General features: G+C 44.0%; 1 protein-coding gene across 1 annotated transcript in view; it reads left to right on the top strand.

The window, feature by feature from the left end:
* The window catches only part of WWOX (WW domain containing oxidoreductase), a 912,702-nt gene that overhangs the window by 35,160 nt on the left and 863,407 nt on the right, over positions 1-14,135 (top strand). The window contains exon 5 of the mRNA XM_006087054.3: positions 11,600-11,706. Coding sequence (XP_006087116.1) covers positions 11,600-11,706 — 107 coding nt within the window. The remainder of the gene's footprint in view (positions 1-11,599; positions 11,707-14,135) is intronic.

The following is a 14,135-nucleotide window of genomic DNA, read 5'->3' as shown; positions in this document are numbered from 1 at the left end:
CTTATTAGAACCCAGATTGATGGGCCCAACACCCACAGTCTCTGATTCAGCAGGTTTGGGGTGGGGCCCGAGAGGTGCATGTCTAACAAGTTCCCACTGTTTGAGTAGAAAGGAACTAGATCTGTCTTTCACTTGCAGATATGTTTTTCAGTTTTCTTAAGAGAAAGTCCAAGGAGAAGTTAGATTTCCAACAGAAGTCTCATTTACTCCACCTCAGTGACTGACCTCTTTTAGGGATGACGTAAATACTCCCATCTTACTTCCTGTGGTTGAGAAGCTTAGGGGACATTGCCTTTTCTCCTTTGAGACTGAGCTGATCTGGTCTAAAGCACAGTGTATGAGTCTGCTTAGGTTACTATAGAAAGAACGACCATAGACTGGGTGGCTTGAACAGCAGAAGTTTATTTCTCACTGTTCTGGAGGCTGGGAGTCCAAGATCAAGGTGTCAGCGGGGTTGGTCTCTCCTGAGGCCTCTCTCTTTGCCTTCTTGCTGTGTCCTCCCATGGTCTTTCCTCTGTGTGCACATATCCCTGGTGTCTCTCTTCTTATAAGGATGCACGTCCCATTGGATTGCTGCCCGCTTCTGACCTAATTTAACCTTTTTTTTAAAATTTAAATTTTATTTTTCAATTACAGTTTACATTCACTATAATTTTTTATTAGTTCCAAGTCTACAGCATAGTAGTTAGACAATCATATACTTTACAAAGTATTCTCCCTGATATTTCAAGTACCCACCCCCTGGCAACATACTTAATTATTATCATATTATTGACTATAACCCTTTGCTGTACTTTACATCCCCATGATTATTTTGTAACTACCAATTTGTACTTCTCAATCCTTTCACCTTTTTTCACTCAGCCCCCAACCCCTCCACTCCCTGGCAACCATCATTCTGTTCTCTGTGTTTATGGTCTGTTTCTGTTTTGTTTGTTCATTTTCACTTAACCTTAATTACCTCCTTAAAGGCCCCATCTTCGAAACAGTCACACCAGGACTCAATATGAATTTTATTTAATTTTTAAACAATATATTTTTATTGATTTCAGAGAGGAAGGGAGAGGGAGAGAGAGATAGAAACATCAATGATGAGACTCATTGATTGCCTCCTGCATGCCCCCTTCTGGGGATGGAGACCACAACCTGGGCATGTGCCCTTGACCGGAATCAAACCTGGGACCCTTCTGTCCGCAGGTCGACGCTTTATCCACTGAGCCAAACCAGCTAGGGCTCAATATGAATTTTAAGAGGACACAATTCAGCCCATAACAATCAGTGTGACTCCTAATCTGCTTTTCTTTTAAGAAATTTCTTCGATTCCATGCCTATTTCCTTTTCTGTATTTGTCTTAAGCCCTGAAGAAAATCTAGTGCACCTTATCCAACAGAGCCTTTGAAACATTATGTGCTTGAGGGGCAGGCTGCCGGTTTGAGCTGAATAAAAAATCTAGTTGAGAATGCCTCCTCAAGCTATCTAATCTAGGAAAGAGAATCTCCATCAGAATCTTTGTGGCTGTTGCCCAATCGCACAGGCTCCCATTGCTGGGGGCAGAGACCCCTCCTGGCGCAACGTTTGAATGGAAGCTCTGTGCAAGCTGGAGTCCTCTCTCCGGGCCGATGCCTTCCCCAGCTCTGAGCGCTCTCTCCTCTTTGAATGGAAGTTGAGCCTAATCCCTAATTAGACATATTACCTATGTGGGGACTCCGACTGGGGCTGTCTTGGCCCAGAGGCAGCAGCTGCATGGTGGGAGCCAAACACAACTCCGCAGCTGGCTGAGTCTCCAGGAGTCAGGCGAGTCAGCCGCGCCTGGAAGGCGCTCTGAGCCTCTGACATTCACGCCAGGCAGGTGCCTGATCACAGCTGATGGTTAGATTACACGTTTCCTGAGAGGTATAGATTTTAAAATTGGTGTGCTTCACCAATCCCTCGGCATGGTGTTCCAAAACAAAATGTTATCAAACTGAAAACGAAAGCCTTCCTCTCCCCATCCGAGCCAGTGGCGTTTTGTTTAGCAGAGTTTCTTTAGCAAATGGTAGCTCCCTTGGGGACCCAGGTCTGTGGCCACCGAGTGTGTAACGGTTCTTTGTTCTCGTTCTCTGCTCCCTGGCTTGTGGGAGGAAGTAGAGATTTTCTTTACTTCTTCTGAGAACCAGTGTAGGTTCCTTCCACCAGGACTGCTGGGGACTGTTTGTCACAAGAGAACTCACCAGAATAGAAACTTACGGCTCTTTTGATGCTGTTTTTAGAGAATAGTAGTTACTCACTAAATATTTCTTCACTTGAATTGGAAAAAGATGATTTAGATTCCATTATGGCACTATCTAGGAATGATAACTAACAATAAACTCAGTGCTTCATTTACTGTTTAAATATCTACAGGGTACTTAATATATAGGAAAAATATAAGGTAGTCCTGTATTTGGTAGGATTTTTAAAAAATATATATATTTTATTGATTTTCTACAGACAGGAAGGGAGAGGAATAGAGAGTTAGAAACATCGATGAGTGAGAAACATCGATCAGCCGCCTCCTGCACACCCCCCACTGGGGATGTGCCGGCAGCCAAGGTACATGCCCTTGACCGGAATCGAACCTGGGATTCCTCAGTCCACATGCCGACGCTCTATCCACTGAGCCAAACTGGCCAGGGCGGATTTGTGTTAATTATGAATGGAAAAATGTGACATTTTGTTTATAAATGTCAATTTTCAATTAGGCAAAAATTTCATAATTTTATAATCACTGTTATGTGTCCTTATTACTACACAAATTTTATGATTCTAATGATTATGAGACTGAATTTTATTAAAAGTTGTATAACTGTTGGAGCCTCCTCTAAATGAAAATCAAGTTTTAGGAGCTTTCTTGCAATCCATGATCCTCCCGCCCTTCCTCCCTCCCTTCTTCTTTTTCCTCCTTTTTTCTTCCTCCCTCCCTCCCTCCCTCCCTCCCTCCCTCCCTCCCTCCCTCCCTCCCTCCCTCCCTCTCTTCCTTCCTTCCTTCCTTTTTTCCTTCCTTCCTTCCTTCCTTCCTTCCTTCCTTCCTTCCTTCCTTCCTTCCTTCCCTCCCTCCCTCCTCTTTTTTTCTTTTTTGCCATTCATTAACCCTGAAAACTCACATCACAGGTGCATTGCCATCCCTGTTTACATATGAAGAAACAGGTTTAGATGACTTACTCAGGCTGGCAATTGGCAAAGCCTGGTTTTGAACCCAGGTTTCCAAGTCACAAGCCCCAAACCTTTTTTACTTTTAATTTTTATTATTGCTTACAAATTTATTTAGCTTTTAAAATTATATACAGTGTGCCCCCCCCAATGTATACACACTTGAACAGCTGATAGCTTAATTTTGAACATAAAATGTATTTTTGTAAACACTGCCTTTATAATTATTCAAAGTGTGTGTATACATATTTTTGGGACACCCGATATATTTTTAAGTTGAATGGAGATGATGTCAGTGTTTGTATTTTAAAAAAAAGTGACAACAGAAATACACAAGACAAAACCACTGTCAGACTTGATAAAACTGAAAGTGATGATGCTAGATACATCATATAAGAGGGAGACCTGGTTATATACAGTAACAGGTATACTTTTTTCTAATATGACAAGGTAAGGCTTATCCTTTAATGTGATGTTTTCAGTTAAACTCAATTTGCTTTAAAGTTCTTTACATTTTGTTTGAGCAAATCTTTCATTTCAGTTGTTATCACTTCCTAACCAATCTCAGTTACTGACTTGTTACCAAGTAAGGAGCTGTAGGAGTCACTGATTTCTGGTCCTGACCTAGAGGGCTCAGCGTTGATGGACCCATCCCTCACATCTAGCTTCCACGACAGAATTTAAGTCAGACTTCCCCAAAATTGCATCTTAAGTGGGTGGACGTGATGGAGAAGGAAAAGTCAGTTTGGACATTTTAAAAGTAAGCCTCAGGAAAGTGCCAAGTTTTCCACATGACTTTGGGAGCATAGAGAATCTAATCTTTTTAAGAGGCAATGTAATATACCACTTTTTAAAGTGGTGAGAGCCAAGGTTGATCTAACACACACACACACACACACACACACACACACACACACACACACACACACGAGGGGGCGGTGAGGCTTGACTTAGAAAGGCAGTCATATTGCCAACCCTGAGGATGCGGGAGGGAGCAGGCCTTTCACTGCTGGAAGCTCTGGGTGGAATGAAGAAGGTTTTTCATTGTAAACAATCCCTTCCGAAGCACCTCTTAATTAACAGGAGTGGAAAATACGTTGGGAGACAGGCTGATCGTGGCCCTACTGGTAATTAAGAAAGTAAAAGAAAGGGGCCTCTTTTTGGCCAGAGTGGGAGCAGGACCTTCGTGGCTGCCCCCGTTTGCTCTAAATCAAAGAACCCCATCTTGGGCAGAGGACAGAGCCACCGAGGCCGCAGTCCTGAAAGGAAATCCTGGCCCAGCTGTGAAAACAATGAGCCGCTCAGTAACCTAATACAAGCGTGCCTGCAGATTCCGAGGCGGGTCTCTTCTCCTCTTGAAGTGGCTGTAAATTAATCCATCAAAGTAAAAAAAGCCTAACTTCAGGGTAAATCTTTCCACCTCTGAAAACCAGAAACACTTTGGTTCTCTTAGTGGATACTGCTGTGAGTGTGGGATTATGAGAGGCGGCACCATGTGTGTGTGTGTGTGTGTGTGTGTGTGTGTGTGTGTGTGTATGTGTGATTTGTTAGTTACAATGGCTTGCTCTCAGAAGCACATGAAGGAGAGCCAGGCAGCATGTGCTGGGTTTGAACCAAAAGAGCCATGGTATTCCTTCCTGATTAATGTCCACACATGTAGTTGAGAGCCTTTAAAGACACAGTGGTCTCTTCGTCCAATCAGCTAGATAATTTTATTTATTTATTTATTTATTTATTTATTTATTTATTTATTTTTACCAAGAAGCCTTTGTTTTTGTTTCTTCTATTTCATCCTGTTTTAATTTTTTCTTCTCAAAGCTCTGGGCCAAGTTTATGAATGTGCCATGTACGCTTTGTTAAAAAATCCAATGTGGCGTTCCTTTCTTCTTATTGGGAGGGCTCTTTAGCTCAGACTTTAATACCGATAGTCCTCTAAAGTTTGGCATTGAAGCCTTCTAGAAATTAAATAAAAATCTGAGCAAAATTTGTAATGGCTATGGTGTTCAGAGTGCCCCATGTAAAATGCCTTACTTAATGAAAGCATAGAGACAGGGTTGAAATAAGCCCGCACTTGTAAGTTATTGACCTTGGAGAATGTGGAGAGAAGCTGTTACTGCGGATTAGTTATGCACACAGAGGGCTTACACAGAGAAGTGTTTGTGAAAGCAGAGGATGGTGTCAATTCTGAGCCCCGTGATGAAATATTAAATGAGAGGGAAGATAATTTGATAATGTGTCACCGTTTGGGGCAGGAGTCCATAAACTAAGTACGTTTATGTAATAAAGTAGCTGAAGGGGCTTCTATTCTTTGCCTTGACTTAAGGACACAGAGAAGAAATAGGCCGCTGTTGACACTGAGACCATTTCTGTCTCTTTCAGAAGGACAACTGCTCGGTAGGTTTAGTTTAAACCAGTGGGAAGAATGTACACATACCTCATCAGAGTCACAAAGAATATACATCAGATTCTGTAAGTCACATTCAAGGATACAGTGAGCAGGCAATGGGCTGGGGGCAGTGTTCCCAGCTGGTTTGTCCTGCCTGAAGGAGCTCTGAGTTTGTGCCTTTAACCCCACGTGGTGAGTGTGGTGGTTTGGAGGCTGGATCGGGGCCACCTGCTTTGAACTCAGGCCACACTCCTTAGGGGGTCCTCCTCCTTTTTTGCTCTGATCTTGTAAATCTCTTAACCTCTAGGGCTGCTGGTTTTCTCACACAGGAAATGATGATAATGACGCTTCATAGGGTTTTTGTGAAGTGCATCTTAGATGAGATCATGTATTCGCACCTGGTTTAGTGTCCAACACCTAATAATGCCCCCCTGTCCTCCAACTTATATTCCTGCAAAAGTCTTCTCTAAACATCAGCCTGCTCAGAAAATGTGTTGTTTGGAATAGAAATATGGTAGATTTCTTTCCATTCCCACTTGCCTTCACTTCTCTGTATTAACATTTATAAAGGCCTGTAAATGATCAATTAGATATCATTCAGTTTTTTTTTTATTTTTAGCTTCCTTCTATAATAGGCATACATGCACGTGTTAAAAAATTGAAATAGGCTAGATGTTCTCAAATGCAAAATAAGTCTTCCTTGCTCCTGACCAATGGCTTTCCTGCCCAAGTACTAGTAATCAATGTTAACGCATATTAAGCACATGCCTTTCCTACCTGTGTGTTTCAGCAGTGGGATCATACCTGCATGCAGTGCTGTACTCTGATATTTTTTCTTCTTGATTAATGCAACATGTAGATGTTTTCTTGTGTCTCCATCTCATGTCACCTCATTCTATTAAACCGCAGAAAAGTATTTTGTTCTATGCCTGCTGTGCAATTTATTTAACCTCACTGATGCACATTTAGGTGGATTCCAGGCTTTTGGCTGTTACAAACAATACAGGTTGAACATTCCATATATATATTTAATCCTCATCCGAGGGTATTTTCCCACTGATTTTTCTAGAGAGAGTGGAAGGGAGGGGGAGAGACAGAGAGAGAAACATCAGTGTGAGAGAGACCCATTGATTGGTTGCCTCCCACACGTGCCCTGATTAGGGCCGGGGATAGAGCCTGCAACTAACTGTATTCCTCTCATGTTTTTGCTCATGTGGGCAAGTGTATTTGTAGGATAAATTTCTGGATGTGGAATAGCTGGGTCAAGGGCACATCCATGTATGATTTGATAGCTATATCCCAATTGCCCCTAAAGATGTTGAGCCATTTTGAATTCTGCTCCTCTCCTCCCTCCTGTTAACATATGCAGTTGCCTGGTTCCCTCAGACCCTTCCTGACAGGGACATTGCTCAGTCTAGTTGCCCTTTCAGAGTCTGTCTTCATTGGGCTGCCTAGACCCATGTTAATTGTAATCCTTGGGCCTTTTTCTCACTGTGATTCTTAACACACTGGGCTCTGCCCTGTCACTGGCAGGTCAGATGAGAACTTATTCAACCAGCTCCGTGGTGGCACGAGTAGGCAGCTTGGGGTCAGTCTTGCCTCTTGAGAGATCCCGGGCAGTCACTTGGAATTTATTATGTAGCTTTACAAACCATTACATTCCCAAAGCATGTAAGTGCAGCATGGTGATATTTCAGAAAGATATTCCCCGTGAGCGGACCATTCCCTGCTTCTGTATCCTCATCACGTGAATTGGTATCTTTCTTTGATACGTATTTATATTCGAAACCCATTTATGTTATCAGGAGGATTTAGGGACCTCTGTGTGGTACTTGTTGCTAGCTGTATATAACACATGCATTGAAGCCAGGGCTGGTGATGACTTATTTTCCTCTGGAGAGACCTGTGTAGTTTTGTAATTTCTTGAGTTGGCAGCTGTGTTTAGTGTTTAGCGGGCACAATTTATAATTCTTTGGAACTCAGAACTATGTCATTGAAATGGCGTGCGAGGAAAATATGATCACTCAGGTCATTCAAGTGACTGCAGAAACAGCGATATGGATTCTCTGGTTACTGTTCTGTGGCGTTGACCTTATGGTTGTGGTGGACATGTGTCCAGATCTTCATCAGAAGTGCCCGGGAGTTAGAGTTCAGTATCATGGTCAGTGTCATGTCACTGCAGTTTCATTCCCATTAATTAGGTCAGTTTGGAAAGTAGGTCCTTGTACTTGCAGGAGAATGAAGGAGGAACTCTCATCCTCTAAGCCAGTGGTCGCCAACCTTTCGGATCTCACGGACCACCAGTGGTCTGCGGACCATTGGTTGGCGACCGCTGCTTTAAGCTACATAAAAATTATCCCCAAATTTGAATTGTCCCCAGATCTAACTCAAGATGAAAGGCATTAAGCTTATCGATGTGACGGTAGGTCTCCAGGGTGGGAGATGACTTGTGCTGGCAGATTCTGCAACTTGTTGGTTGGTTCCTAACGACGCTTTAGTGTTCTGTTCTTGGGGAGGTCAGGGAGAGGGAGTCACCATCTCTGTGGCCTTTTAATTGTGTTCGGCTACAAGTAACATTTATCTCCAGTGTTTCACAATTCTAAATTAATAATAACAGCCCATTAGAAATCACAGCTGCTGTAAGCCCCAGCTCCTTTGGGCATCTTAATAAAAATGATAATTAAAATAATAATTTACAGTAAATGGGGACACTGCCCAAGTAAATCCACAGTGTGGAGAAAATTAAAAACTCAAACCAGAAGGAACCTTCCTGGCGTTGGGGAGAGAAATGGCCTTGTTCTTAGCTCCCACTCCAGTGATTGCTGGGCCTGGATCCCAGCCCGACGTGCTTCATGCCTGAGGAATCGGTGACTATCTCGTCCATCCAACCTAGCAGTCTGTCTCACTGGGTGTGGCCCCTGTTCCCTCCCCTTCCACTGCCACACACACCCCTCTTCCCTTTGTAGTCCTTGTCTGGGTAAACCAATTGGCAATCTCACCTGTGGCCCAGCTCCATCCTTGGAGACCTTGGGTGCTCTCTCTAAGGTAGACGCAGGCAGTCTCAGGCTTTGTAGATTCGTGCTTCCCAGATGGTTTTCTGGTTTCCCCTTAGCTGTTGAGTATCAGAGGCTCCTCACCCCTCCTGGCTGGTCACAAGGCTTTAGTGTCTTCATGAGTCCCTCTTCCATGTGAGAACCAGAGGCATCTTCAATGGATAACATAACAATAACTGGTAGTGCTACTCCCTGCCCAGGTTCTTGTACACACTCCCTGCCACATGCAAAAGAGCCCCACAGCTTTATTTTGGGGCCCAGGGTTTCATCTCCCATTGCGTTTCCTGTTCCTCGTTCTCATGGGCCCATCTCCAACCCTTGACCTTGTTTTGCCATGCTCCCCATCTTTACTGCTTGTCTGGTTCACGTCTATATTCTTTGGCCCCAATGTGGTTCCTGGTGCAGAGGTCCTGCTACCGCGCAGAGACACTTGGGAGATGCGCAGGAGGGTAAGGAACTTGCACCATGTATCCACATTCCTGCAGAGCCCCGAGTCCTCACCCTGGCGTTTCTCTGCGCTAAGTCTCCCCGGCCCAGCTAGTCCCCATCTTCTCATGCTTGAGAGCCTAGGGTACGAGATGGCCTAAGTAACATCTCAAGCAGATCTGTGTGAAACATTCTTTGAGATTCTGAGATTCCTATTCGGATGTGAACTTTCTGATTGAAGTTTTTTTGTCTGAGCCATTGTCTCTAGCAGGAATCTGCCCCAGGTAATGCACATCTGAGCATCAAAGGCCCACCCTCCATGGCCGGACCGGTATATCAGTAGTGTGGGTGGTGACTGAGGCCTTTAGGATGGTACTAACCCCATGCAAGGGGATTTAGGGGCCCAGTGTAGCAAGCTTTTTCAGAGAAGTTGGATATCTACTTTTGGATATGGAATCTCCCTGATTTTTTTAATGCTGGTAACTAATTCATATTAGGAAGGAAGGAATGGAGGGAAGGAGGGAAGAAGGGAAGTAGTAAAGGAAACAAAGGGTGGACCAAAAAAAATGTCCCGTGGGCTTGATTTATCCTGTGATTACCATTCTAGAGAATGGAAACTAGTGTAAGATAAACAGGTATTTAATATTTTTGGTATGTTTTACCTCTTATGGTACTTTCATGTCTGTAGGCAAAGCTTAAAACCCAGGACGGAGATATCAAACCTCCATGGGCACTGAGTTTTCCCACTTGGATTGGCTGGAACAAGTGCTGGAAAACTGACACCGCCCGCTGTTTTAAAATGTGTTCCCTTATTTTTTTTATATTATTAACTTAGATATTCTTCTGAAAGCACTCTTTCCACCTCTGTGCAGTTAAGCTGGTTCAATCTAAGCATTGTCATAAAGTTAATTTTTTGTAAGACGAATCTGGTTATTAAATTTAGTAAACCACTGCCTTCAATATTTTGTGCAAACTTTGGCATCATGCAGAATTGGCTTAGCTTTCTACATTTAGCTAATTAAACGGGAGTGGGGGATGCTGTTCTCCTGGACTTCTCTAGGACTTTCACAGTAGGTAGCATTATTCAACTTTTTTTTTTTAACTCCACACTCTAGAGATACGATTTACTATAAAAATGTTATGGTCCTTCCTGTTAAGCCATCATCTTTTGAAATATCCATGCTTTGTTTCTGCTCCAAAGGCAGTTGTAAAGCATCAGGAGACGAAGTTGCCTGTCGAAGCTTTAAGAGTAGACTAGCGGTGTGTGAGGCATTGCTCATTTAAGGAAGATGGAAGACCCACAGTGCAATTTCCCATGACACAGGGACAGATGGCTTCACCATAGCCACAGTCAGGAATTATCTAGGGAGCCCGACGGGTGTAAGCTTGCACCAGCAGTCCATTGCTGCCATCATGTCAGACATGTTCTTGCTGGTAATAAAAAGTCCTTTGCCAGAGGTTATTTTGTCAAGTGAAGTATCATGACTTGACAGGTTTGTTTGGGAAAACATATATACATTTTTAATCCTCACCTGAGGATATGTTTTTTTATTGATTTTAGAGTTTTAGAGAGAGAGTGAGACAGAGAGAGAGAGAGAGAGAGAGAGACAGACAGACAGACATTGATGTGAGAAAGAAACATCGATCAGTTGCCTCCCATATGTGTCCCCACTGGGGATCAAACCCACAACCTACATATGTGCCCTGACCAGGAATCAAACTCATAATCATTTGGATACGAGATGACACTCCCAACCAACCAAGCCACCTGGCCAGGGCAGGAAAAGAAATTTTGATAGGAAAAGTGCATGATCCCCCCGACAGATTTCTAGGTAGTGTCATTCAAATCTGCAGTGGAATCTTTGCAGGATTTTAATATGTATTCGTTAGAAAGGAAGTTAGAGGGTCATCAGAACTGTTTGAAACAATTTGGATTGTTTTATAGTAGTCCAGAATTGTAGCTTATTAATAATCTGTAAGAGCCATTCATTCCTTTGGCAGACTGAGTGTTATTCCCTTGGGATACAGAGATGGAAAAAGGCAAAAATTGTAAGGCGTTTGCCGTTAACCTGGTAAATTAGATAAATAAAGCCCTGCCTGGCCCAGCATTGTGTCCATAATCTCTCAATCCACTGGAAATATGGTTGCTAACGAATGACTAAGCATTGTGTCCACCATGTGCCCCTACTCCCCTACATCATTTTTTACATAGTCTGATGAAAATGTGCTGAGAAATATTTCTGATAATCGCTCTCACCTGGAAATTTCACAGGGACACAGAATCCATCATTTTCAGTAAGATCGGGGTGTATGAAGTCCTGGGTTGCAAGTGGATTCATTTTTGGCCACATCATATAACCTCCATTTGGCTGTCAGCGTTTCATTAGCCTGATGGATGCAGCCCGTCAGTCAGCAAGATTTTTTCCCATTCCCACTCCCATCCAGTTCGGAACAGTGGTGCTACACAACCTGGTTGAGAACCAATAGGGTGATGTGTATGGTGCTCAATAAAGGCCATTCATCATGATTCAGTGTTTTCTAATGTTGACTTTCCTTTAAACCATAGGGTTTGAAACCGCCAAGTCTTTTGCCCTCCATGGTGCTCACGTGATCCTGGCCTGTAGGAATATGAGCAGAGCCAATGAAGCCGTGTCACGCATTTTAGGAGAATGGGTAAGCAAGCACTTGACTGTGTCTTTTCATTGTCAAATACACACGCCAGGAGGAACACATGGCGGTTGTAGTGCAGTGCGTAAAGTTTATTGCTCTTGGAATAATGTTTTCTTTAGATGGAAAGCCACGTTCACTTTGTTTACTTGATGAATGGAAGGGACAGGCAGGCTCGCCATCATCCACACTTGTTTACAGTTCACTGTCAGTGTCATCTGCTCTATAGTCAGAGGTTGGCGAATGTTTACTCATTTAGCTCATGTATTAAGAAAAATAAAGTGTGGTTAACGCCCCTGAATACAACCAAGAGCTTGTTATGCTTATGGATTTTAGGGTGAGGAAGGAGCAGACTTTAACCCTGTCTCTGGGTTTTGCTTTTTTATCTCTGTGTAGGTGTTGGTGTTGATACATCTAAGAGGAAATAGTCACTGAGGGCTTGCAGTTCTCTTGGGGCTCAGGATATAGCCTCAAACAAAACAAAATCCCTACACTCATGGGCTTACCTTCTAGGTAGGAGAAACCGACCCTGATGTCAGGTGGTTTTTAATACAGTGAAACATAATAAAGAGGCGTGAGGGGTAAGGAGGGGCAGCGTGGACTCTTTCAGTTTGGGTGGTCAGAAGAGATCCCTCTAAAGGGTGACATTTGATCTGAGACCTGAATATAGTAAAGAGGTAAGCTCTGCCAATGCCAGGGAAATACTGTTTTTTAAAAAATATATTTTTATTGATTTCAGAGAGGAAGGGAGAGGGAGAGGGAGAGGGAGGTGGGGGGGGGGAGAGAGAGAGAGAGAGAGAGAGAGAGAGAGAGAGAGAGAGAGAGAAACATCAATGATGAGAGAAATCCATTGATCATCTGCCTCCTGCATGCTCCCTACCGGGGATCAAGCCCACAACCCAGGCATATACCCTGACCAGGAATAGAACTGTGATCTCCTAGTTCCTAGATTTATGCTCAACCAGTGAGCCATGCCAGCTGGGCAGGGGAAATGCTTTTTAAACAATGGGAACAGCATGTGGAAAAACACAGAAGCAGGAACGTACCTGGAGGATTCAAGGGTCCACAGGGAGGCTAGTGTGGCTGGGCCCAAGGGGAAGGGGGGAGATTGCAGGGATGCTCCGAGGGCCTCACACAGGGCCTCAGAGACAGTGGTGAGGGAGATATTCGGGGCTTTGAGCCAAGAGTGACACAGTCTGAGTCATTTTTGTAACATGATCACTGGGTGCCGGGGGTCTTGTCTAGCATCTCGAAGGGTTCAGGAATCTGGAGAAGGGGCTGCTGTAAATTATTAATGAGTCTAGAGACGAAACATAATTTTGGAAGGCATTTTGGGGAGCCAGAGAAGACTTAGCTAAAGGAACCAAGTTCTCTCATCTCTCTGGACCCCTTGCTTTTTATGAACACAAATTGTCCTAAAGCAAGGTAGATATACATATCAAAGGCAAGGTTTAGTATACAGAATCCATTGTCAGATTGGGGGAACTGCCTACGGCTGTTCAGGTGTTTGGCCAGTAGGAGGCAATAACATGTAGATCGAAATGCCCTCAGCTGTCTGGCAGCAGGCAATCATCTATGCAAATCTTTAGGTGTGGGGAAATGACCTTAGCCATTTCCAGCAGGCAGTCCTCAAGGTTCCATCAACCTTTTGATGAAACTTCTTGCATTTATGACATGCTGGAATTAGCTTCCAGCAACTGGACTTTGGTGTGAAGTATACACCGAGTTCATTTATTCAGTTATCACTTATTTACATACTAGAGGCCCGATGCACGAAGTTTGTGCAAGAGTAGGCCTTCCTTCCCTGGGCTGCTGGCATGGGCTTCCCTCCAGCACCCGGGACCTGGGCTTCCCTCCGGCCGCTGGCAGGCACCCAGGACCCGGGCTTCCCTCGCAGCCTCGGCTTTGTCTGGAAGGTTGTTCGGAAGGATGTCTGATCTAATTAGCATATTATGCTTTTATTATTATAGACTAGAGACCTAGTGCATGAATTAATGCACAGGTGAGTTCCCTCTGCCTGGCCAGCGATCAGGGCTGATTGGTGCCGTCTCGCCCAGTCCTGATTGTGGTCGATTGGGGCCAGTGGGTTGTGGGGAGGGACTGTGGGAGCTTGGCCGGTTGTGGGAGGATGGCTGTGTGAGAGTACTGACCACTAGGGTGAAGCTCCTGCGTTGAGCGTCTGCCCCCTGGTGGTCAGTGTGCGTCATACCTACCAGCTGGTCACCTGGTCGTCTGGTCGTAAGGGTTGCTTAGGCTTTTATATATATAGATTCATGAAGTGCACCATGGTCTTAGGTACTGGGGCCTACTGTTAAGGAAAAACAGATGTTACCACTATCTTTGTAGAACTTTCAGCTCACAGTGAAAGACAGATTTAACTTGAGAAATATAAGCCTCAGTGTAAACTTGAAATAATGTCAAGTGGTACTGTAAAT

Source organism: Myotis lucifugus, unplaced genomic scaffold, assembly GCF_000147115.1.
Source record: "Myotis lucifugus unplaced genomic scaffold, Myoluc2.0 scaffold_35, whole genome shotgun sequence".
NCBI lineage: Eukaryota > Metazoa > Chordata > Mammalia > Chiroptera > Vespertilionidae > Myotis > Myotis lucifugus.
Note: the sequence above shows the minus strand (reverse complement) of the source record. Positions and strands in the feature narration are given on the sequence as shown.